This window comes from Heptranchias perlo, chromosome 22 (genome assembly GCF_035084215.1).
Source record: "Heptranchias perlo isolate sHepPer1 chromosome 22, sHepPer1.hap1, whole genome shotgun sequence".
Taxonomy (NCBI): Eukaryota; Metazoa; Chordata; class Chondrichthyes; order Hexanchiformes; family Hexanchidae; genus Heptranchias; species Heptranchias perlo.
Window position 1 is genome coordinate 19,070,483 of NC_090346.1, and position 22,393 is coordinate 19,092,875.

Sequence of the window (22,393 nt, forward strand, 5' to 3'; positions counted from 1 at the left end):
CCATTGTTTTAGACCATAAAATCATAAGATATAGGAGCAGGAGTAGGCCATTCGGCCCCTTGAGCCTGCCCCGCCATTCAATGAGATCATGGCTGATCTGATTTTTTACCTCAAATCCACTTTCCCGCCTTTTCCCCACATCCTTTGACTCCCTTGCTGATCAAAAATTTGTCTAACTCAGCCTTGAACGTATTCAATGACTCAGCCTCCACAACTTTTTGGGGTAAACAATTCCAAAGATTCACCACCCTCTAAGGAGAAGAAATTCCTAGTCATTTCCGTCTTAAACAGGCAACCCCTTCTGAGACTATGCCCCCTAGTTTTAGATTTCCCCATCAGGGGTAACATCCTCAGCATCTACCCTATCAAGTCCCCTCAGGATCTTCTATGTTTCAATAAGATCTCCTCTCATTCTTCTAAACTCCAATGAGTATAGACCCAACCTGTTCAGTCTTTCCTCGTAAGATAACCCTTCCATACCCGGAATCAACCTAGTGAACCTTCTCTGAACTGCCTCCAATGCAAGTACGTCTTTCCTTAAATAAGGGCATCAGAACTGTACGCAGTACTCCAGGTTTGGTCTCACTAGCACACTGTACAGTTGTAGCATGACTTCCCTGCTTTTATACTCCATCCCCCTAGAAATAAAGGCCAATATTCCGTTTGCCTTTCGGATTACCAGCTGCACTTGTATTGTTGACTTTTTGTGTTTCATGTATGAGGACACCCAGATCCCTCTGTACTGCAGCATTTTGTAGTAATTTGTTTTCAATGTCCAATGTGGTGAAGTAATTTAAAAAGATAATTGAATGCTAGATTATGCAGCCAAGCACTGGAATACAAATCTACCACGCTGAAGTTTTTTTTAATGCACTGGCCACACATATTTATGATGCATTTACACCACAGTTACTGTTTTGGGTTGAACCAAGCAATACGCTGTTTACACTGCCTGGATGAACCTTCAATGTTGCTGCTCAGGAGAGAGCTCTGCCTACATAATTGCAGAGCTCCTTCCCCAGAAGTTAAATTTACACCTGGTTTGAAACCACACTGCATTTAAACTCCATGTGGTGTCAAACGGGAGTTTCACACCATTTTTCTCAAGTCTTGTCAGGACAAGTCCAGATTTACACTACACTTTAGAGTCGATTAAACTGATGTCAAAGTTGTAGTGTAAAGACACCCTCAAGAACTGTGTTCAGCTTTAGTCACAATGCTAGAAGACAGATATATGCACTACAAATGGCATAGAAACCAACAAAACTGATCTCAAGTGTAAAGCTGTAAGCAAAGATGAAAGAAGTATAAGCATATGGTGATCAAGAGGGAAATATTTTTTATTCAAAGAGATGGTAAATGTTCAGAATAATCTGCCAAGCAAAGCAAGAGGCAATGCTGAAGCTATAGTATAAATCCAGAGTCAATGCTCAATCTAGTTCCTTCCTGAGGCCTCCGAAAGCTTGTGAATTTAAAATAAAATTGTTGGACTATAACTTGGTGTTGTAAAATTGTTTACAATTGTCAACCCCAGTCCATCACCGGCATCTCCACATCATAGTTCCAAGTGAAGCAGAGAGAGATGCCCTGGAGGGGATAGTCTTTTATTACGTGCGAGACAGTAGACAAAGAAGGCAAAATAACAAAGTTTCAGGTTGATGACCTCAATGGTAAACATGGCCCTCAACCTTGTCTGTCCCATTTCGCACACCTGCTTTCAACCCCTTCTCTTCCTTCCCAGAACCATAATAGGGTCCCCCCGGTCTTCAACTTCAGCCCCCGTATTCAATGGATCACCCTCTGCCATCTCCAACATGACACCACCAACAAACAAATATCCCTCTCCCCTCCCCTTTCAGCATTCCGAAGGGATCATTCCCCGAGTGACACCCTGGTCCACTTCCCCATCACCTGCTCTCCTTACCACCCCCCCACCCCCCCAGCACTTCCTTATGCAAACACCTGCCCTTTCACCTCCTCCCATATCTCCATCCTGGGCTCCAAACACTCCTTCCGGGTGAAACAATGATTTACTTGTACTTCTTCCAACCTCATGTACTGTACTCACTGCTCACAATGCAATTTCGTTTACATTGGGGAGGCCAAACGCAGATTGGATGCTCACTTTCCTGAACACTCCTGTTCCGTCCGCACATGTGACTATGAGCTTCCGGTCACTTGCCACTTCAATTTCGTCCCACTCCCAGGGTTTTGCTGAAAAGTCACTGATCTGAAACGTTAACCCTACCTTCCTCTCTCTCAGATGTTCCCTGACCTGCTGCGTGTTTCCAACATTTTCTGCTTTTATTTCAGATTTCCAGCATCCGCAGTATTTTGTTTTAAGGAAGTGAGATATCGGCCAGGCCTCCAGCTGCTGATTGCTATCCTGTGACTTCTGCTGAAGCACACCTATAAATGTCTGGTGAGTACAGGATCGGAGTTGGCTATGATGACCCTCCACAGCCTGTTAACGTCACTATCCAAGCTCACACCAAAAGAATGTCTCGTTGGATAAGGCTTCAGTGGGTGACCAGCACCTGTACAACTACAGGGAGTTAATGCTTTCAGGAGAAAGCGGGCAGGCAGGCGGGGGCGGGGGGGGGGGGGGGGGGGGGGGGAGGAGAAGAATACTGGAAGAAAGAGGGAGAACTAGGTACAAGAAACTGTCACACATTTCCCATTTCACCTTTTCTTACAGCAGTTCAATGAAACCTAACCATACTCACTGCTTTCATTCCATTCAGCAAACAAGTAAACATGGGTTTTTATTTCTGTACAGCATGCACCTCCACATTTGAAATGAAAAAGAATGAACATTTTACAGGACTTCAATAGGATCTGTGTAAAAGGCTTACCTAATGACTACACTGTGAGGCTCCCTGGCCAGACGGTCCACCTCCTCCAAAGAGATCTGATCAATTTTATTGTAAACCTTTTTTAATGGGCAAAAAAAATACTGTATGATTGAAAATATGGAAATACATTAAGTATTCACAGATAAATTACAGCCAGGCAAGGATTACTTTCTCTGTAACTGTACAGAGATGCTGTTATTCAGCAGGGTAGGGATTAAGTATTTATGAAGTTTGAATAAAATCTGCATAAACAATAATTTGATTACTAAAGTAGACATAAACATCTTAACAAAATCTCCTCTCACCTACATAACTCTCATTTTTCCAGAGTAATTGTGCTGTTCCTTTCATGATCTGTTGCGATAGAGATCCACAGGTACCAAAACCTGTCCTGTATAGCGCTCTCATTCGTGAACCTAGACAATGTGTGTTGGCAGGGTAGTCACCATAGATGGCATCACAGCTGAGCCCAATCCTGTCCTTATCCAACACTTATACATATGCACCTTTTAGCAGAAATCTCTGGATAGTGATCAGGAGCTTGGGGTCATTAAAGCTCCACTGTCATGAGAATATATGATGGTTGGCGACACCTACTGCACAAACTCACAGAGGCAATAATGCTGAGCAGAACAGTGAAACATTGCAAAAATGTGTTGGATGACACCTTTAATGCACAGGGGGGAGCTTACTGTCAATGATAGTTTACAAATATGTATTCAAGTGACAATCTGGTGGCTTCACAATTATAGGAGAGAATGGTTACAGCACAGGAGTCCATTCGGCCCGTCGAGCCCATGCCAGCTCTTTGCAAGAGCAATCCAGTTAGTCCCACTCCCCCGCCCTTTCCCCATAGCCCTGCACATTTTTTCCCTTCAAGTACTTCTCCAATTCCCTTTTGAAAGCCACAACTGAATCTGCCTCCACCACCCTTTCAGGCAGTGCATTGCAGATCATAACAACTCGCTGCGTAAAATTTTTTTTCCTCATGTCGCCTTTGGTTCTTTTGCCAATCACCTTAAATCTGCGTCCTCTGGTTCTCGACCCTTCCGCCAATGGGAAGAGTTTCTATCTACTCTGTCTAGGCCCCTCATGATTTTGTACACCTCAATCAAATCTCCTCTCAACCTTCTCTGTTCTGAGAACACACCCAGCTTCTCCAATCTATCCATGTGACTGAAGTCCTTCATCCCGGGAACCATACTAGTAAATCTCTTCTGCACCCTGTCTAAGGCCTTCACATCCTTCCTAAAGTGGCTCATATTTTGCTGATGCATTTTACTTTTTAAAATGTTGTTTCTGATCAAGTTTAGAGCACCTAGCTTTGAAAAGGATCTTGCTATTGCAGAGGGTTCAAAAGCAACATGGATGATTCTCAGACTCAAATAAGTCAGGCAGATTGTTCTCATGAAGAAAAGGCCGAGAGGGTACATGATCCAAGACTTTACACGAATGAGGATATTTGCTCTCCAGAGACCTGGGTCCCCTCATGTTATTTTCCCATGTCACGTAATTGCTATGGAGATTGTAATTGGCCACTTGGGGGCCTACAACTACAGTGAAGGACTTGTCCTCATTACTTGTGCAGGAATGTGCCTGGCCCCTGCTCGACTCATCTTTTGCAGGTGTACAGGCACCTGTTCTACATCTGAGGTGTTCAGCACCAACATATGCATTTCCATTCTTCAGTGAAAATCTTTATTTTCACATTACCTTCCTTGTACACCTTGATTGCTGATCAAAGTTAAAAAAAAAACATTCTGTTTAAGTACTACATCAAAGGTTGCCAATCAAGAGATTGTTCGAGTCTAACTTACATAAAGACAAGGCATGTGCACACGGTTTCCAACTAACACGTCTATAAATTCATCAGGAGTTGCATCTTCCCTGAAGAGAACTTCTGCATTGAAGATTTCTGGGATGGAAAATATTAAGGATAAAAAAATTCTTCTAATTTATGCTTCATTGAAGGCAACTTTCAATTGCTGCCTTTTTTTTTTAAAGTGGCCCGCTCCTTGGCCACCCAAGTCATTCCCAACACCACCTTCAGGCGAGCCTGCAAATGGGCAGCCAGCAGTCCTGCACAAAACAGGCAGGAGCCTACTTAAATATGCAAATTGGAATCCCACACCAGTTGGAGGACCCTGTGCCATTTTCAGTGCAAATTGGCAGAGCATACGAGGGACGATGGAGACCGCTCACAAAACAGCCACTAACGATTTTTCCGTATATTTTTGTGGGGCTGGGAGGAGTAGGAATCATGTGACCTGCTGCCAGCTGTTCTGTGGGCCTCCCCCTGGAGTTCCTCCCCCATCTTTTACAGCCTTCTTCTGGCTTCCCTCCATTATGGAGCCGCCAGATTTGCTGCCTCACTGATTGGCGAGCTGCCTGTCAGAGCTCTCTGCACTCGGCAGCTTGTTAACCCAATGCAAATGAGGCCCGAACTCAAAAATAATTCAGGCCCCAGGTGACAGGTATTGGTCAGGCAATATGATTGCGCCGTCCGCCTGAGACAGGCAAATGTTGAAAATCGCCCAATGAGTCAACGCTTACCAAAAACAGACACTGCCCACACAGTGTTTTCATAAACAGCTTGCAAAATAAAAGTTACATTGTTCAGGGAGGAAGATCGAATCAGGAGCCAACTTCCAAAATTGCTGTGAAGCCCAAATTTTACACATCCACAATTGGAATGATTTTCAAAATGAAAGATTAATGTAAAGAAAATTTTATTCATGAGTTGATTGCAAGATTTTTAAAAATTCTTTCAATAAAAAAAATGTTAAAAATGTTACTTTGATGTAATCCAGTCACTGCATTCACGTTGCTATGAAGGCCAATTTTCCTCTGCATTGCACTCCACGTGTGCATATTTTGGGGGGAGAAAGCAGAGGAAAAAACCCCTTGCGTTGAACCTCTTCCCCGATTGTGGCTGTGCAGCAACTTCTGCTTGAAGGTAAGGCGATTACATTTGGTTGCACCTCAAAGAGGTTCGTATTCAAATCATATTGAAGGTCAAATGACATCATTTATACTTTGTTCCAATAATAACCTCTCAGATTCTAGGCAGCATTTGACCCAAGTATGGCACCAAGTTTTTAAAATTATGAAAGGTTCTAATAGGGTGTATTGGCAGTATTACAGTAAAGAAAAAAAATTGCCCAACTTTGCAGCCACAAAACCACTATGCCCAAAGATAAAATGAAATATGCACCCAGTACACGCCCACTGATCAAATTACTTGAACCCAGGAATAAGTGAGAGTTCAGGTACACCCCATTGGAGTGCACTTCTGGTGCATTTGGATACAATAACAGAGGAAAATCTGCCCCATTGAGTTTAGTCTTTCCAGACTGGTATGGTCATGCTTGACCAACCTTATGGAATTCTTTGAAGTAACAGAAAAGGTAGGCAAGGGTAATGTAGCAGATGTAATATATTTGGATTTTCAAAAGACCTTTGATAAGGTACTGCACAGTAGATTCAAGACTAAGATCAGAACGTGTGGAGTCAGGGGACAAGTAGCAGAATGGATAGCAAGCTGGCTACAATGGGACCACTGTTGTTCACCATTTACATAAATGATTTGGACTAGGGAATTGGAAGTACAATTTCCAAATTTGCAGACGACAACAAATTGGAAGGTATAGTTAATACCGAGGAGGACTGCGATAAAATACAGGAAGACATTAATAAACTTGCAGAATGGGTGGGTAATTGGCAAATGAATTTCAATATAGGTGTGAGGTATTACATTTTAGCAGGAAGAATAAGAGGGCAAAATACTGCTTGGATAATAAGAGTTGGGTAGAGGAGCAAAGGGATCTCAGGGTACAGATACACAAATCACAAAGTTTAATAAGGCCATGACACTGGAACAGGAGTAGGCCATTTAGCCCCTCAAGCCTGTTCCGTCATTCAATGAGATCATGGCTGATCTGTGACCTAACTCCATATAACCGCCTTAGCCCCATATCCCTTAATACCTTTGGTTAATAAAAATCTATCAATCTCAGATTTAAAATTAACAATTGAGCTAGCATCAACTGCCGTTTGCGGAAGAGAGTTCCAAACTTCTACCACCCTTTGCGTGTAGAAGTGCTTCCTAACTTCACTCCTGAAAGTCCTGGCCCTAATATTTAGGCTATTTCCCCTAGTCCTAGACTCCCCAACCAGCGGAAATAGTTTCTCTCTACCTACCCTATCAGTTCCCCATAATATCGTGAAAACTTCGATCAGCTCACCCCTCAATCTTCTAAATTCCAGGGAATACAATCCTAGTTTGTGTAATCTCTCTTCCTAATTTAACCCTTGGAGTCCAGGTATGATTCTAGTAAATCTACCCTGCACTCCCTCCAAGGCCAATATATCCTTCCTAAGATGCGGTGCCCAGAACTGAACCCAGTACTCCAGGTGTGGTCCAATCAGGGCTTTGTATAATAAAAGCAAACCAAGCACTGGGGTTCATTTCTAGAGGGATAGAATTGAAAAGCAGAGAAGTTATGCTAAACATGTATAGAACCTTGGTTAGACCATATTTGGGAGTCTGTGAACAGTTCTGGTCTCCATATTATAAAAGGATAGAGAGGCACTGGAGAAGGTGCAAAAAAGATTTACTAGGGTGATACCAGAACTGAGAGGTTATACCTATCAGAAAATATTGAGCCAGCTGAATCTCTTTTCTCTGGAAAAAAGACTGAGGGTTGACCTGATAGAGGTCTTTTAGATTATGAAAGGGTTTGATAGGAGAACTTTTTTTAAGCCAGTACATAGCAAGCCCAACAAGAGACGGGGCAGTTCTGGACTTAGTTTTAGGGAATGAAGTTGGGCTGGTGGAAGGGGTATCAGTGGGAGAGCATTTTTGTGGTAGTGATCATAATTCAGTTAGATTTAGTGTAGTTATGGAAAAGGACAAAGATAGACCAGAAGTAAAAGTTCTCAAGTGGGGTAAGGCCAATTTTACAAAGCTGTGATGTGATTTGGCAAAAGTGGACTGGAAACAGCTACTTGAAGATAAATCAGTGTCACAGCAGTGGGAGGCATTCAAGGAGGAGACAGTAAGGGTTCAGAACAAATATATTCCCACAAAGAAAAAGGGTGGGAATGCTAAATCTAGAGCCCCCTGGATGTCATTAAGCTTATAGGGTAGGATAAGGCAAAAAAAGGAAGCTTATGTCAGATACCGAGAGCTCAATATTGCAGAAAGCCTAGAGGAATATAGTAAGTGCAGGGGTGAAATTAAAAAGGAAATTAAGAAAACAAATAGGGGGCATGAAAAAATATTGTCAAGTAAAATCAAGGAAAGTCCAAAGAGGTTTTATAAATACATAAAGAGCAAGAGGATAACTAAAGAAAGAGTAGGGCCTATTAGAGACCAAAAAGGTAACCTATGTGTGGAGGCAGAAGACGTGGGTACGGTTCTTAATGAATACTTTGCATCTGTCTTCACGAAAGAGGGAGACGATGCAAACATTGTAGTTAAGGAGGAATGTGAAATATTGGATGGGATAAACACAGTGAGAGAGGTAATGTTAAGGGGTTTAGCATCTTTGAAAGTAGATAAATCACCAGACCTGGATGAAATGTATCCCAGGCTATTAAGGGAAGCAAGGAAGGAAATAGCAGAGGCTCTGACCATCATTTTCCAATCCTCTCTGGCTACAGGCGTGGTGCCAGAGGACTGGAGGACTGCTAGCGTCGTACTGTTGTTTAAGAAGGGAGAAAGGGATAGACCAAGTAATTACAGGCCAGTCAGCCTAACCTCAGTGGTAGGCAAATTACTGGAAACAATTCTGAGGAACAGAATTAATCATCATTTAGAAAGGCACGGATTAATCAAGGACAGTCAAGGACCAAGGGAAAGTCGTGTCTGACTAACTTGATTGAATTTTTTGAGCAGGTAACAAGGAGGTCGATGAGGGTAGCACATTTGATGTAGTCTACATGGATTTTAGCAAGGCTTTTGAAAAGGTCCCACATGGCAGACTGGTCAGAAAAGTAAAAGCCCATGGGATCCAAGGGAAAATGGCAAGTTGGATCCAAAATTGGCTCAGTGGCAGAAAGCAAAGGGTAATGCTCGACAGGTGTTTATGTGACTGGAAGGCTGTTTCCAATGGGGTTCCACAGGGCTCAGTATTAGGTCCCTTGCTTTTTGTAGTATATCAACAATTTAGACTTAAATGTAGGGGACATGATTAAGAAGTCTGCAGATGATACAAAAATTGGCCGAGTGGTTGATAGTGAGGAAGGAAGCTGTAGTCTGCAGGAAGATGTCAATGGACTGGTCAGGTAGGCAGAAAAGTGGCAAATGGAATTCAATCCAGAGACGTGTGAGGTAATGCATTTGGGGAGGGCAAACAAGTCAAGGGAATACATAATAAATGGGAGGATACTGAGAAGCGTTGGGAACAAAGAGACCTTGGAGTGCATGTCCACAGATCCCTGAAGGTAGCAGGACAGGCGGATACGGTGGTTACGGCAGCATACGGGATACTTTCCTTTATTAGATGAGGCACAGAACATAAGAGCGGGGAGGTTATGCTAAAATTGTATAAAACACTAGTTAGGCCACAGCTAGAGTACTGCGTACAGTTCTAGTCACCACATTACAAGATGTGATTGCACTAGAGAGGTTACAGAGGAGATTTACGAGGATGTCACCAGGGCTGGAGAATTTTAGCTATGAGAAAAGATGGGATAGGCTGGGTTTGTTTTCTTTGGAACAGAGAGGCTGAGGGGAGATTTAAATGAGGTGTATAAAATTATGAGGGGCCGAGATAGAGTGGATAGGAAGGACCAATGGCAGAGGGGTCAATAACCAGGGGCATAGATTTAAAGTAATTGGTAGAAGGATTAGAGGGGAGTTAAGGAGAATTTTTTTCACACGGAGGATGGTGGGGGTCTGGAACTCACTGCTTGAAAGGGAGATAGAGGCAGAAACCCACATCGCATTTAAAGGGTATTTGGGTGTGCACTTGAGGTGCCGGAATCTACAAGGCTATGGAACAAGTGCTAGAAAGTGGGATTAGGCTGGATAGCTCTTTTTTTGGCCAGCACAGACACGATGGGCTGAATGGTCTCCTTCTGTGCCGTAAATTTCTATGATAGGATAGAGGTGGAGAAGATGTTTCCACTTGCGGGGGAGACTAGAACTAGGGGCCATAAATAAGATAGTCACTAATAAATCCAATAGGGAATTCAGGAGAAACTTCTTTACCCAGAGTGTGGAACTCACTACAAGTAGCAGTTGAGGCGAATAGCATAGATGCATTTCGGGGGAAGCTAGATAAACACATAAATGAGAAAGGAATAGAAGGACATCCTGGTAGAGTTAGATGAAGTAGGGTGGGAGGAGGTTCGTGTGGAGCATAAACACCGGCATAGACCTGTTGGGCCGAATGGCCTGTTTCTGCACTATACGTTCCACGTACTGAAAGTCTCCTGTGTTTGCTGGCTGAACAAGTCTATGTGCAGTGAGTTTGGACAGCACTTTAATGGCCACTGAAGTTTACTACTCTTAATTTGAATTGAAATCATGCGAAAACACTTACTGTGCTATTTTACTAGATAATTTGTTTTCAAGCAGAAATAGACTATGATTGGCAATCTCCTTCAGAGAGACCATAGGAAGGCTGGGATGGAAAATGAAAAAGAAATGTCATACTGGTACAGTAGGTGAGCTCTTGAGTTTGTAGTTGAGACATGTTGATGGGGGGTGAGCACAGGGAGCTTTATGTTGAATCTGACTGCTATACCTGACTTGGGAGTGCTTCATAATGGGTGCCTGAAATGGGAAAAGTTCAATTCCCCCAGCACTAAAATCCCTTACCTTGATTTAAAAAAAAGAATTTGTTCTGTGCCTCTCCAGATTGAACCAAGAATCTAAGGAGCAAACAAAAATTGAAAAGTTTAAAATCTTTTCACCCCCACCTCAACCACTCAAATCTGGCCCACCACATTAGGCACTGTTAAGATAATTTCCAACTTAGGCACTTGGATTCTGCCGAGAGTAGTATTCAAACACCGATGGTCTGGTCTTAGCTAGTGAATCAATTATTGGGCCAGCTAATTCACTTATGCTTCATTTTCAGGGAGAAGGTGGAAGAGGCACAAAAAAAAAATCTGAAAGCGTTATGGTGATTGAATGGAATGGCATTTTTTTTTAACAATAACTAGAGCTCTCCTGCAAATGTCAGCCTTGGTGTCAACCATGGCTGAGCAGTAGCACTCTCACCTCTGAGTCAGAGCTCATGGGTTCAAGCCCTACTCTAGAGATTTGAGCACATAATCTCGGCTGACACTTCAGTGAGGGAGTGCTGCACTGTCAGAGGTGCCATCTTTTGAATGGGATGTTAAACCAAGGTCCCGTCTGCCCTCTCAGGTGGGTACTATTCGAAGTAGAGCGGGGCAGTTCTTCCGGCATCCTGGCCAATATATATCCTTCAATTAACACCTAAAAACAGATGATCTAGTCATTTATTTAATTGCCATTTGTAGGATCTTGCTGTGTGCAAATTGGTGGCCACGTTTCCTAGATTACAACAGTGACTATACTTCAAAAAGTACCTCATTGGTTGTAAAGCGTTTTGGGACTTCCAGAGGTTGTGAAAGGCGCTATTTACATGCAAGTCTTTCTTGCTTTCTAAGCAAGAATGCTGGCAGCAACATTTTCAAATTCTCTTCCTTGTGTTTAAATCCATCCATGGCTTTACCCTAACCCCTCATATCTCTGATCTTCCCCAGTGCTACAAACCCCTCCTTTCCCTGCATCCCCTCCTTGCTTTGTTCTACCACTGGCAGCTGTACCTTCAGCCAACTGGTCCTCACACTCAAATTCCCCCCCTAAACCTCTCTGCCTCACTCTCCTTCTTTAGGACCCTCCTAGAAACACATTTCTTTGGCCAAGCTCACACTTCTAATATTTTCTTCTTTGACTTGGTGTCCATTTTGTGCCATTACGCCTGTAAAGCGCCGTGGGACGTTTTTCAAATTGAAGGTGCTATACAAGTGCGCAGAGTTGCTGCATTCACAGGAAGGCTTAATACTCTGCTTTTTTCCCCAGCATGGCAAAGGATACTGTATTCATGCAAGATAAGCTGTACTAGTTTTTCAGAACATTGAGTCAGTGTAACTGTCGAGTTGAAAGAGATCCCACCACCTTTCTTTGGCTGAAAGAAAAAAAAAGCAATATAAGAGAAACAAAACCTGTCTGAAAATGCATAACAATTAAAAAAAAACTGTATTAATGCCACTCTGAGTTCGTTCTAGTACAAAATGCATTTTAGCCAATGTGGTTAAAGAAAAAAAGACTTGCATTTCTATAGTGCCTTTCACCGCCTCAGGATGTCCTAAAGCGCTTTACAGACAATTAAGTAATTTTGAGATGTAGTCACTGTTGTAATGTAGGAATAATAAGGTTAAGAATGTGTATGACAGAACGAGTGTCCAACACGACATTCTTGGACCAAAGCCAGTCTGCACGCTCCTCTCAGTTCTTAATGAAACTAACCAGAGTCGATATTAGCTTGTTGACTTAGGGGATAAGCAGCTGGGGCCAGATGAATGGCTCAGTTCAGTCCTGCATACTCCCTGGGCATGGACAATGCAACAAGGTTGCTTCCTGTTTGGTGGTTAGAGACCAGAGAGCATTCCTCCAGCCTAGCAGTTTAAAGAGCTGAAGCTTTGCAGAATTTAAGATTTGGGAGAAGGGAAGGATAGGGGAAAAGGGAGTAGAACAGGGAAGATTTGAATTTTGTGTACACGAGGGTCTTACTTTTCTGTGTCTGGGGGTGGTCTTGCTTTGTGTGCATATGGGGGAAGTCTGACTTTTTTTAATGTTTGGGGATTTGCAAAACGTTGGACATCCCTAAACAGAAGACACTGGATCCAGAATGCCAGTGTGTGACCATTTTCACGGACCTAAAATGTGCTACTTGGAATGCAAGAACAAACGGAAATCCATACTTGCAGTACTGATGCCAAGCTTTAGTGGAAGGTTAGGAGAGATGACCAAAACCTTGTTGGAATGATGGGGTTTGAGAAGGCTTTTAAAGGCAGACGAAGAGGTGCAGAGGTGGAGTGATTTAGGGTCGAAGTTCCAGAAAGCAAGTGTGAAATGGCTGAAGGCTCTGCCACCAATACTAGAGTGGAGAAAGGGCAGGATGTACACAAGGCTAGCGACAGAGATGCAAAGGGTATGGACGGGGACATTAGGCTGTAGAAGGTTGTGGGTGTTGGTTGGGGTGAGGTCATGGAGGATATGTAGATAAGGAAGAGGATCTTCCTTATCTACATATTCAATGCACTGGGGAACAGAGAGCCAATGTAGCATGGAGGGTGATGCTCGAACGGGCCTTGCTATGGGGCATGAAACCAGCAGAGAAATTTTGGAGTTTATGGAGGTGAAGGGGTCAACAAGAAGGGTGTTGGAGAAATCATATCTAGTAGTGACAAAGGCATGAATAAGGGTTTCAGCAGTGGTGGGGGGATGAAGAAGCATCTACTCCTTTTCCAACTGTGTTAAATGCCCTGGGACAGAAACGACATAAATGCAAGCTGTTGTGTTAACACACAGTTGAGATAATGTCAGGCTTCTCAATACCTCCATTACACAATCTGGTTTCTAGTTATCCCCCAATTATACTCCTATGCATGGATTTTTCTGCTGTCTCTGAAAATTGTTTTATGTTGGGGGTGGGTGCATTTTTGCTTTGCTCTTTTTTGTCAGCAGTACTGCAGGTATGGATTCTAGTGGGCATGAGGGTTTCAGTGATTGAGAAGATATGGGGTTTGATGTTTGGCACTAAGTCAAATACAATGCACATTATGTGTTACTCTATATAACAATACAAATCATGATTGTGGGGGTACCCCGGTGGTACTGAATTTTTGACAATTTTTGGTGTTGGAGCCATCATGATGCACAATTTCCAATCTCAGCCACATAAGTGCGGAGGGTGCTCAGGTGGAGTTTAGGCACTCCGCCTCCAGCGGCCAGGCACTCCACCTCAAAGTAATTCATTGTAACTGTACCATTTTGAGATCTTCCTAAGAGATGAGCTAAAGTGGTAAATAGAAGCCTTCCCATCCTTCAGAGTTAGAATGCTAAACTGAAAGAATATAACTTGTATTTATATTGCATATTTAATTCAATAAAACAACCCAAAGCATTTCACAAGAGGCAAAAACAGTGAGGAGGGGTTAAAATCCAGTTTCTAAAATCACACAGCAAGTGAGAAAGACGTTAGCAATCCCCTGTAAATACAAGTAGAAGATAGGAAACATTTACAGGATTTAAAATTCAGAGCTCAAACTGATTAGGCCGCATTCATCAACTGCAGCTCAACTCCAGATAACACGACAGCCCTCACCTTGAAATAAATATTGGGTTTAGGCTTGTTTAATCTGATTCCTACAGACTCCAACTCCTTTTCCAGTAAGTTCCTAGAATGAAAATAGGAACCACAGTTTAAGTTCACTCCTTAATATCAGAAAACAGAGTTTAAAGCAAGTATAGCTTTTTGTATCAATATACAAATTAGCCAATCCGATTCCAACAGCAGTAAGGGAGTGCCCGACCGCAAGAGGGCGAGCACGAGCGAGACAGAAATGATAAAAGGTGAAAAGAACGAACTTGCATTTATATAGTGCCTTTCACAACCCGAGGATTCCCCAACGAAGTACTTTTTGAATTATAGCGACTGTTGTTATGCAGAGAAACTAACGGGAAAACAGACTCTGTAGATAGCTTCTAGCATTCTTACGTTCAACTGCAGATCAGGTTCAACTCAAGTTTTGCAAATCACAAAGCTGTTATCGGCAAGTGAGTTGGGATCGGCTAATGTTAAAATACAACCACCGGCTGTGTTATTCAAACAGCAAGATTAGTAATAGAGATGTTCAAATTCAAGATATATGCAATAGCTAGTGGGTAAATTAACCATTTGATGATGTACTAAGCCATACAGACAAAAGGTCCCAAAGTTCAATCTCTGATCTGTGCTGAATCATCTGAATTCAACCGAAGGAGCAGTGTGTGTTTCAACTGGTATCAATACCTGAACCATTAATCTATCTTTTCTCTTTTCACAGTCCACTAACATGTTGTATTTCCAGCAATTTTTTTTGTCCTTTTTAAAACCACTGACTTCCGACATTTAAAATAATGAGTTAACAATCTTGTGTCCACACACCTCTGCACATCACCCTTTGTTGCATCCAGCATCATTATTACAACGTCTGCTGTCCTAGCAACTGCAATCACCTGGCGACCACGACCTTTACCTGTATTAGATTTCAAAAAAAAAATTTTAGCAATCTGTCACTCCAGGTAAAGTTCCAAATACAAACTTGTGCTGGGAAAAACTTGATTAGTAATTTCCTTATTGTATTTCCTGAAATTTGAATGAGTGAGTGTTCTACAAGTTTATTTTCAAGAGGAAGTGGAGAGGAGAGAGAAAAGGCAATATGTCATAAGAACGACAAATTTTCATTTATATAGTGCCTTTCACGACTTCAAATGCCCCAAAGTGATTCACAGACAACAAAATTCTTTTGAAGCGTAGTCACTATCCTACTGTGGGGAATGTATAGTCTCCCGCACCCACATTATCCATATTTCCAGGGGTCAGGACAACAAGGTGGTCCAACCAGGCATTTCTATGGATACTGCTGACACTGACCTTTAGTCAACTTGCTACAAGGCCCATACCCATCATGTGGAAAGAGGCGCCACCCTTCCACAGAACTTTCCCACGGCCTCTTTCCTCCAATCCCACTAGTCTAGAGGAAGACCGAGTGCAAAACTGAGATTAGGGCCCCGATTTTCAAATCAAATTGGGGTGTGTTGGGGCTGTGAAAATCGGGAAAATTCCGAGCGGGTGAGGAAGCCAGCCCCAACCCGCTGACTTCCGGGTTTCCTACAGATTCGCTTGTGTGCGCGTGCGCTTCCCAAATGCGGATGCCCCGCCGGCGGGATGATAGTTAAAGAACCAAATATACCTCATTGAGGCACTTAAGGTACTTTATTTCTGACATAGTAGATAGTTAAAACGATTTTAAACTTACCCGGGTGGCTTTCCCATGGCTTAGGCTAAAACAAACTAAGTTAAACAAAAAACCATTGCACAAAGTTAAAAAACAAAGTAAACCTACCTTTCCACCGATGCCCCCCTCTCCCCTCCCCCTCCCCCCCCCCCACCCCACCTTCAGCACCCTCCACTCTGTTCCAGCGCCAGATGACGTCTCTCTCTTTCTCTCCTCCACCACCGCTTCCCCCCCCCCCCCCACCGCTTCCCCCCCCCCCCCCCACCACCCCCGGCGTTGCAGCTCCTGTCAGCAGCCAGCCTGTCAATCAGGCTGGCTGCCAGGCACGAAACCCAGCAACAACTTTAAACACCACCAATTACATCGTGATTGCATCGGAAAAAGTAAGTTTTGTTTAAAATTCGGGTTTGCCAAGCGCACCTTCACTTCCCCACTGCCATCCCGCCACCATTTCAATATTGAGCCCGAGGACTTTGAACACAGACTTTCTCATGGACAGCCCAACATTCAAGCCTTTCCGAAGCAATTATTATAAAACCCATTCCAACTGAACAAAGACATGTACAAACCTTGTGCTGCTCCTTCAATGATACCAGGCAGATCCAAAAGCTGAATGTTAGCTCCTTTATACTGCATTAGAAAAAAATGACATTATAATTCATTTTATCCCTATTTTTAAAGCAAATAAAAATCTGTTCACAATAGTTTCATTTTATGGCTCATGGATGCAAAGTTTCTTAATTTTTTTTTTTAGGTATTTAATGTCTATTGGGGTTTCCTGCATCACAAACTAACACAGATGGCAGCCAATATGCAGCACTGGAGGTTCTGCTCCAGACTCCATGCCCACTCGATTCTATGACTGCTTGCATATCTCATGATGACTCTCTATCCCAATCTCCCCACCGCCCCCGGATAAGGAAGTTCCCAACTTCCACGAAACAGAAAAGGGAGGCTTATGATGAATGTAAGGTTCACAATACAGTAGAGAACCAGGCTGAATACAGAAAGTACAGAGGAGTTCTAAAAAAGGGAATCCAAAAGTCTTTTATAAACATATAAATAGTAAAAGGGTCGTAAAAGGAAGCATGGCAGACAGCATGGCTGAGGTACTAAATGAATACTTCGCATCCATCTTCACTAGAGAAGGTAGTAGCGTGATTGGATGGGATAAAAATAAATCAAGAGGAGGTGCTTAAAAGATTGGCAGTATTTAAAGTAAAAAAGTCACCCAATCCAGGTGTGTTGCATCTTAGGTTACTGAGGGAAGGGTGGAAATTGCGGAGGCTCTGGCCACAATCTTCCAATCCTCCTTGGATAGGGGGATGGTGCTGGACGACTGGAGGATTGCAATGTTACACCACTGTTCAAAAAAGGGGAGAGGGATAAACCCGACAACTGCAGGCCAGTCAGTCTAACGTCGGTTGTGGGGAAACTTTAAGAGACAACAATCCAGGACAAAATAAACTGGCACTTGGAAAAGTATGGGCTAATAAATGAAAGTCAGCACGGGTTTGTTAAAGGAAAATAGTGTTTGACTAACTTGATTGAGTTCTTTGATGAGGGTAGTGTGGTTGATGTTGTGTATATGGACTTTCAAAAGGCATCTGATAAAGCGCCATACTTGTTAGCAAAATTAATGCCCATGGGATTGAAGGGACAGTGGCAGCATGGATACAAAATTGGCTAGGGGGCAGAAAGCAGAGTGTAATGGTGAACGGTTGTTTTTCAGACTTGAGGGAAATATACAGTGGTCAATATTAGGACCACTGTTCTTTTTGATATAGATTAATGAGTTGGACTTGGGTATAGAGGGTATAATTTCCAAGTATGCAGATGACACGAAATTCGGAAATGTAGTAAACAATGAGGAGGATAGTAACAGACTTCAGGAGGACATTGACAAACTGGTGAAATAGGCAGACACATGGCAGATGAAATTTAATGTAATGTAAAGAAGTGTGAAGTGATGCATTCTGGTAGGAAGAATGAGAAGCGGAAACATAAACTAAATGGTGCAATTTTAAAGGAGGTGCAGGAACAGAGAGACCTGGGGGTGCACATACACAAATCTTTGAAGGTGGCAGGACAAGTTGAGAAGGCCGTTAAAAAAAGCAAATGGTATTTTTGCATAAAATACAAAAGTAAGGAAGTTGTGCTAAACCTTTATAAAACACTGGTTAGGCCTCAGCTGGAATATTATGTTCAATTCTGGGCACCACATTTTAGGAAGGATGTCAAGGCCTTAGGGAAGGTGCAGAAGAGATTTACTAGAATGACTACAGAGATGAGGGACTTCAGTTACATGGAGAGACTGAAGAAGCTGGGTTTTTCTCCTTAGAACAGAGAAGGTTAAGGGGAGATTTGATAGAGATGTTCATAATCATGAACGCTTTTGGCAGAGTAAATAAGGAGAAACCGTTTCCAGTAGCAGAAGAATTGGTAACCAGAAGACATAGATTTAAGTTGATCAGCAAAAGAAACATTTTTTTTACGCAGCGAGTTGTAATGATCTGGAATGCACTGCCTGAAAGGGTGGTGGAAGCAGATTCAATAGTGACTTTCAAAAGGGAATTGGATAAATACTTGAAGGGAAAAAATTTACTGGCCTATGGGGAAAGAGCAGGGGAGTGGGACTAATTGGATAACTCTTTCAAAGAGCTGGGCACGACGGGCCGAATGGCCGCCTCCTATGTTGTACATACTATGATATCTCTCTGAACAACGTAGCTGAGATCAAGAAGTTGTGTAGGAAAACCTTAAGTGTGAACTTGTAACCTATTCGCTGTGGCACAGCACACTGGAACTCAAAAGCATAAATCCTCTTGCATCCTCCTTCTCCCTCCAACCCCACAAGCACTACGACATCATTTCCTTAAATCCAACAAGAACAACTTTTAGTTACATACAGCTTTTAATTTAGTAAAACATTCCAAGGTACTTCACAGAAGAGAAATAAAAGACTGAAGAGGCAGGTTTTGAGAAGGCTTTTGAAGGTGAGGATACAGGTAACAACACAGAGGGGGTTAGGAAGGGAGTTCCAAAGAGTTGGGCCAAGGCAGTATGAAGACATCTAAGTGCAAAATAGCAGTTAATATTCTAGTCCCTTACGCAGCTAAACTAACCCAGTTTCAGAAATCCCCATGGAGCAAAGGATTTCCTGCAAGAAAACAACTTTTACCAGAACAATCTTAATTTACATCCTTATTAAATCTGTAGCCAGCCTAAATCGATATAAACCTGTCACGGTGTATTATACCCTCCCACCAGTAGTGGCACTGTAGCTCCTTGGCCTATGGCATCAGGGGCATTGTAGCTCCTCGGCCTATACCACAGAGAAATTCCTATGCTCCAACCAACTCTACTTCTGATTCCCAAATTGATGTAAGTCTTGCTTTTTAACTACGAATAATATTAAATCAAAGTATATTAAAATAAGGACCGAATGCAAGACTTTAAAATGGACTGAATTACATCTGCATGCTTTAGCCCAATTATCCCCTTTAACCCCGCTTCACGGGGAGTTGGGCTCGTCAACGAGAGTGATCTAACAATATAGAAGCTAAAAGATCTATAGTAAGAAAGCAGAAAAGCCCCAAAAACATTACAGCTATTGCATCTGAAAGAGTAATCATTACCAATATGCAGAAAGTAACCCAGCGTCTTTTTGGGGGTAAATGTAGTGCTGTACTAAAGACAAGAAGGTCCCAGGATTAATTCCTGCTCAATGCTGAGTTAGTTGATCCCATCAGTGGCACACAATTGACCTCTGCTCCCTAGACCAAAGAACGGGAAGGTTATCTCGGGCTCACATTTTTAATTGTTATCCACCGATTCCCCTCCCCCACCCCCATCCTCCGGGCTCACCCATGAAGTCCCCCAGAGCTGAATAGCTCTGTGACATTTATGTAGGCTCACACACAACAAATGGCCACTTTGGTGAAGCGTTAGAGGGCAACCAGAGACCATGGAACTGTACCTCAGCACGAGTCATAAAAACAGTAAAACAGAATTCTTTTGAACAGTATCATCACGAATATGAAAGGAAATGGTCACAAGTACATTCAAAGAACCACATTGCATGAAATAAGAAAAAACAATGAATCCTTGAAATTTAAAATAAAAACAGAAGATGGTGGAAATACTGATTGGTTCTAACCACGGGGGTACACCAGAAATCTTAGCTTATCATCTCTAATGCTGATGAACCTGCTGTATATTTCAGCCGTTTTCCATTTTTATAACACATTATATTAACAGCGCAAGAAGTCTGAATTTACTTTCCACCCATGTTAATTGAAAAGTGAGATAAGGAAAAGCCCTGTGACAAACCTGGTTGCTGCTGTGAACAAGAAGTGAAGTCAACTACTCTGTAAACACACTAACTTATTTATACAAGAGAAAAACGGGAAAGTATCAATTTATAATATCTACTAACAAGTGTCACAATGCTTTTGAGTACCAATGCCACCAAAAAGATAAACTGGTCATTCATCTGACAGGCAATGGGACCTTCCTGTGTGCAAAATGGCTGCTGTGCTTTCCAACATAAGTGTCTGCACGTCAGGAGTAATTAATTGGCCGTTATGCACTTTTGAGACGTCTAAGGTGTGATAAGATACTATATCAGTGCAAATTCTTCATCTTCCTTATCCTGCAATTCCCCAACACCATTAAGCTCCTGACCTCAGTCACATCATTACAGGAGTCACCAGATTATTTCCACAGGCATAAACACCTCCTCAGGCTGCATCAGAAATCCTTTGAACAACCAGTTTTAAAGCTGCTTGAACAGAGGATGTAGATTTCCTGCCCTCTTGGCTGTTTATGGAAGATCCACTTGAGAAAAAAAAACTGAACATTATTTACACTGCACATGGGGCTTTTCATTCTAACTTGTTAACCCATTTTCAGCTGAGTGGACATTATTCTTTAAAAATTTAATAGAGAAATTATGAGCGCACAAACAAAATCAATACTTTTAGAATGATATCATTGTTTTGAATCATGTGCGTGTACTGGGGCTGTCCTGTTACTAATGCCTTAGCAGCACCACCAGCAGGAACTGTGAAGAACTGCAGTGGTGTGCAAAGTGCCCATTAAAACACATTCACAAAAGAAACTGAGTCACCCCAACCACTCAGAATTAACCCAAGCAGCATCAAAAAGAGGTCAACATGCAGGGACGATGGATGTAGCATATAGGGAAATCAGTGCATCCAGTTTCCACTGTGGGCAAACTTCAGAAATTCTCAACCTCCAGCAACTCAAGTAGATCTGAGCATTCTAAAGTTACCCAGATACACACTCATGCACAATTACACTTGAAATGATGACACATGGCATGCATGTAGGGTCAGCAACCCTCCTGGATTGTCCAGGTGTCTCCCCAGAATCCACGATTGATCTCCCTGGCGCTGCTGCTTTGTGCGAGCGTGCGACTTCTCGCACGACAGCTTCAAGTTCCGACACCAAACTCTTCTTGCCCCCAATGTCATGAAGGAGAACTCACAAAAGACTACAGTCAGCAGTGTAGAGTGGGTGGGGAAAGGGCACGGGCAGGGAGCTGCAGACACCGTGAAACTATACCTCAACAAGTCTGCACCATCCAGAAGAGGTGGAGCGGAGAAGATTGGAGAAAAATGAAAGAAACCTCTCGTCACCCTGTAAATACGTAACTTTACAATATCAGTGGGTACAGCACAGGAGGCAGCCATTCGGTCCATCGTGCCTGTGCCAGCTCTTTGAAAGAGCTATCCAATTAGTCCCATTCCCCTGCTCTTTCCCCATAGCCCTGTATATTTTTTCCCTACAAGAATTTATCCAATTCCCTTTTGAAAATTACTACTGAATCTGCTTCCACCACCCTTTCAGGCAGTAACTTGGAGCAAATTACTTCAGTGTTAGTGTTTTGTAGCAGAGGAAAGAAAGGGGATATAAAAAAAAATAGGGAATAACTCCATGAGAGCTGAATGGGAAACAGATTGTTCTAAGGGAGTATATTAGGTGTTCCACAAAGCTGTAAATGGCAATTACGGCATTCTAGTTGTTTTAGGAACGAATATGGATTTAATCACAAGCAGATAAGCTCCACAAACAACTGAGGTTTGAAGCTTAAAAAACACCTTTCTCAGTTAGATTTTAACCGCAATGAGTAGCGCGCAGTCTCCTGCCGAGGTGAGGCCAGGGTCAAAGCACAGCAACTCCAGCCCAGCCTCATGGCACATGCAAAGATCCAGTATAGTTTCATCTTACTAAGATCAGGATAAATAATCAGATAAGAGAATTGTTCACCTCTATGACACCTGGGATACAGGTAAGGGTTGTGAATTCATACGAAGCTGCTTCACTTGCAGTAGAAGTCATCAAACTCAAGAACGTAGACTGAAAGACAAATATTTGGCACAACTTCAGAAGTAAAATTAAAAGTATGGGCTCATTGTAAAAAGCTTCAATTTAAGACTGGCTAATTAGCAACATTTTAGACTATTTTT

At 42.5% G+C, this 22,393-nt stretch overlaps 1 protein-coding gene across 3 annotated transcripts in view; it reads right to left on the reverse strand.

Annotated features, from left to right (window-relative positions):
• drg2 (developmentally regulated GTP binding protein 2) overlaps nt 1-22,393 on the reverse strand; it is a 38,601-nt gene that overhangs the window by 10,445 nt on the left and 5,763 nt on the right. Inside the window, exons 3-9 of one of the 3 annotated variants that reach the window (XM_068003094.1) lie at nt 22,194-22,283; nt 16,469-16,529; nt 15,047-15,137; nt 14,225-14,297; nt 11,932-12,022; nt 4,673-4,770; nt 2,856-2,932 (exon numbers count right to left, since the gene is read on the reverse strand). In XM_068003094.1, the coding sequence (XP_067859195.1) occupies nt 2,856-2,932; nt 4,673-4,770; nt 11,932-12,022; nt 14,225-14,297; nt 15,047-15,137; nt 16,469-16,529; nt 22,194-22,283 (581 nt within the window). Of the gene's footprint in view, nt 1-2,855; nt 2,933-4,672; nt 4,771-10,683; nt 10,737-11,931; nt 12,023-14,224; nt 14,298-15,046; nt 15,138-16,468; nt 16,530-22,193; nt 22,284-22,393 lie in introns of all 3 variants that reach the window. The other 2 variants (XM_068003095.1, XM_068003096.1) reach the window with 2 other exon arrangements.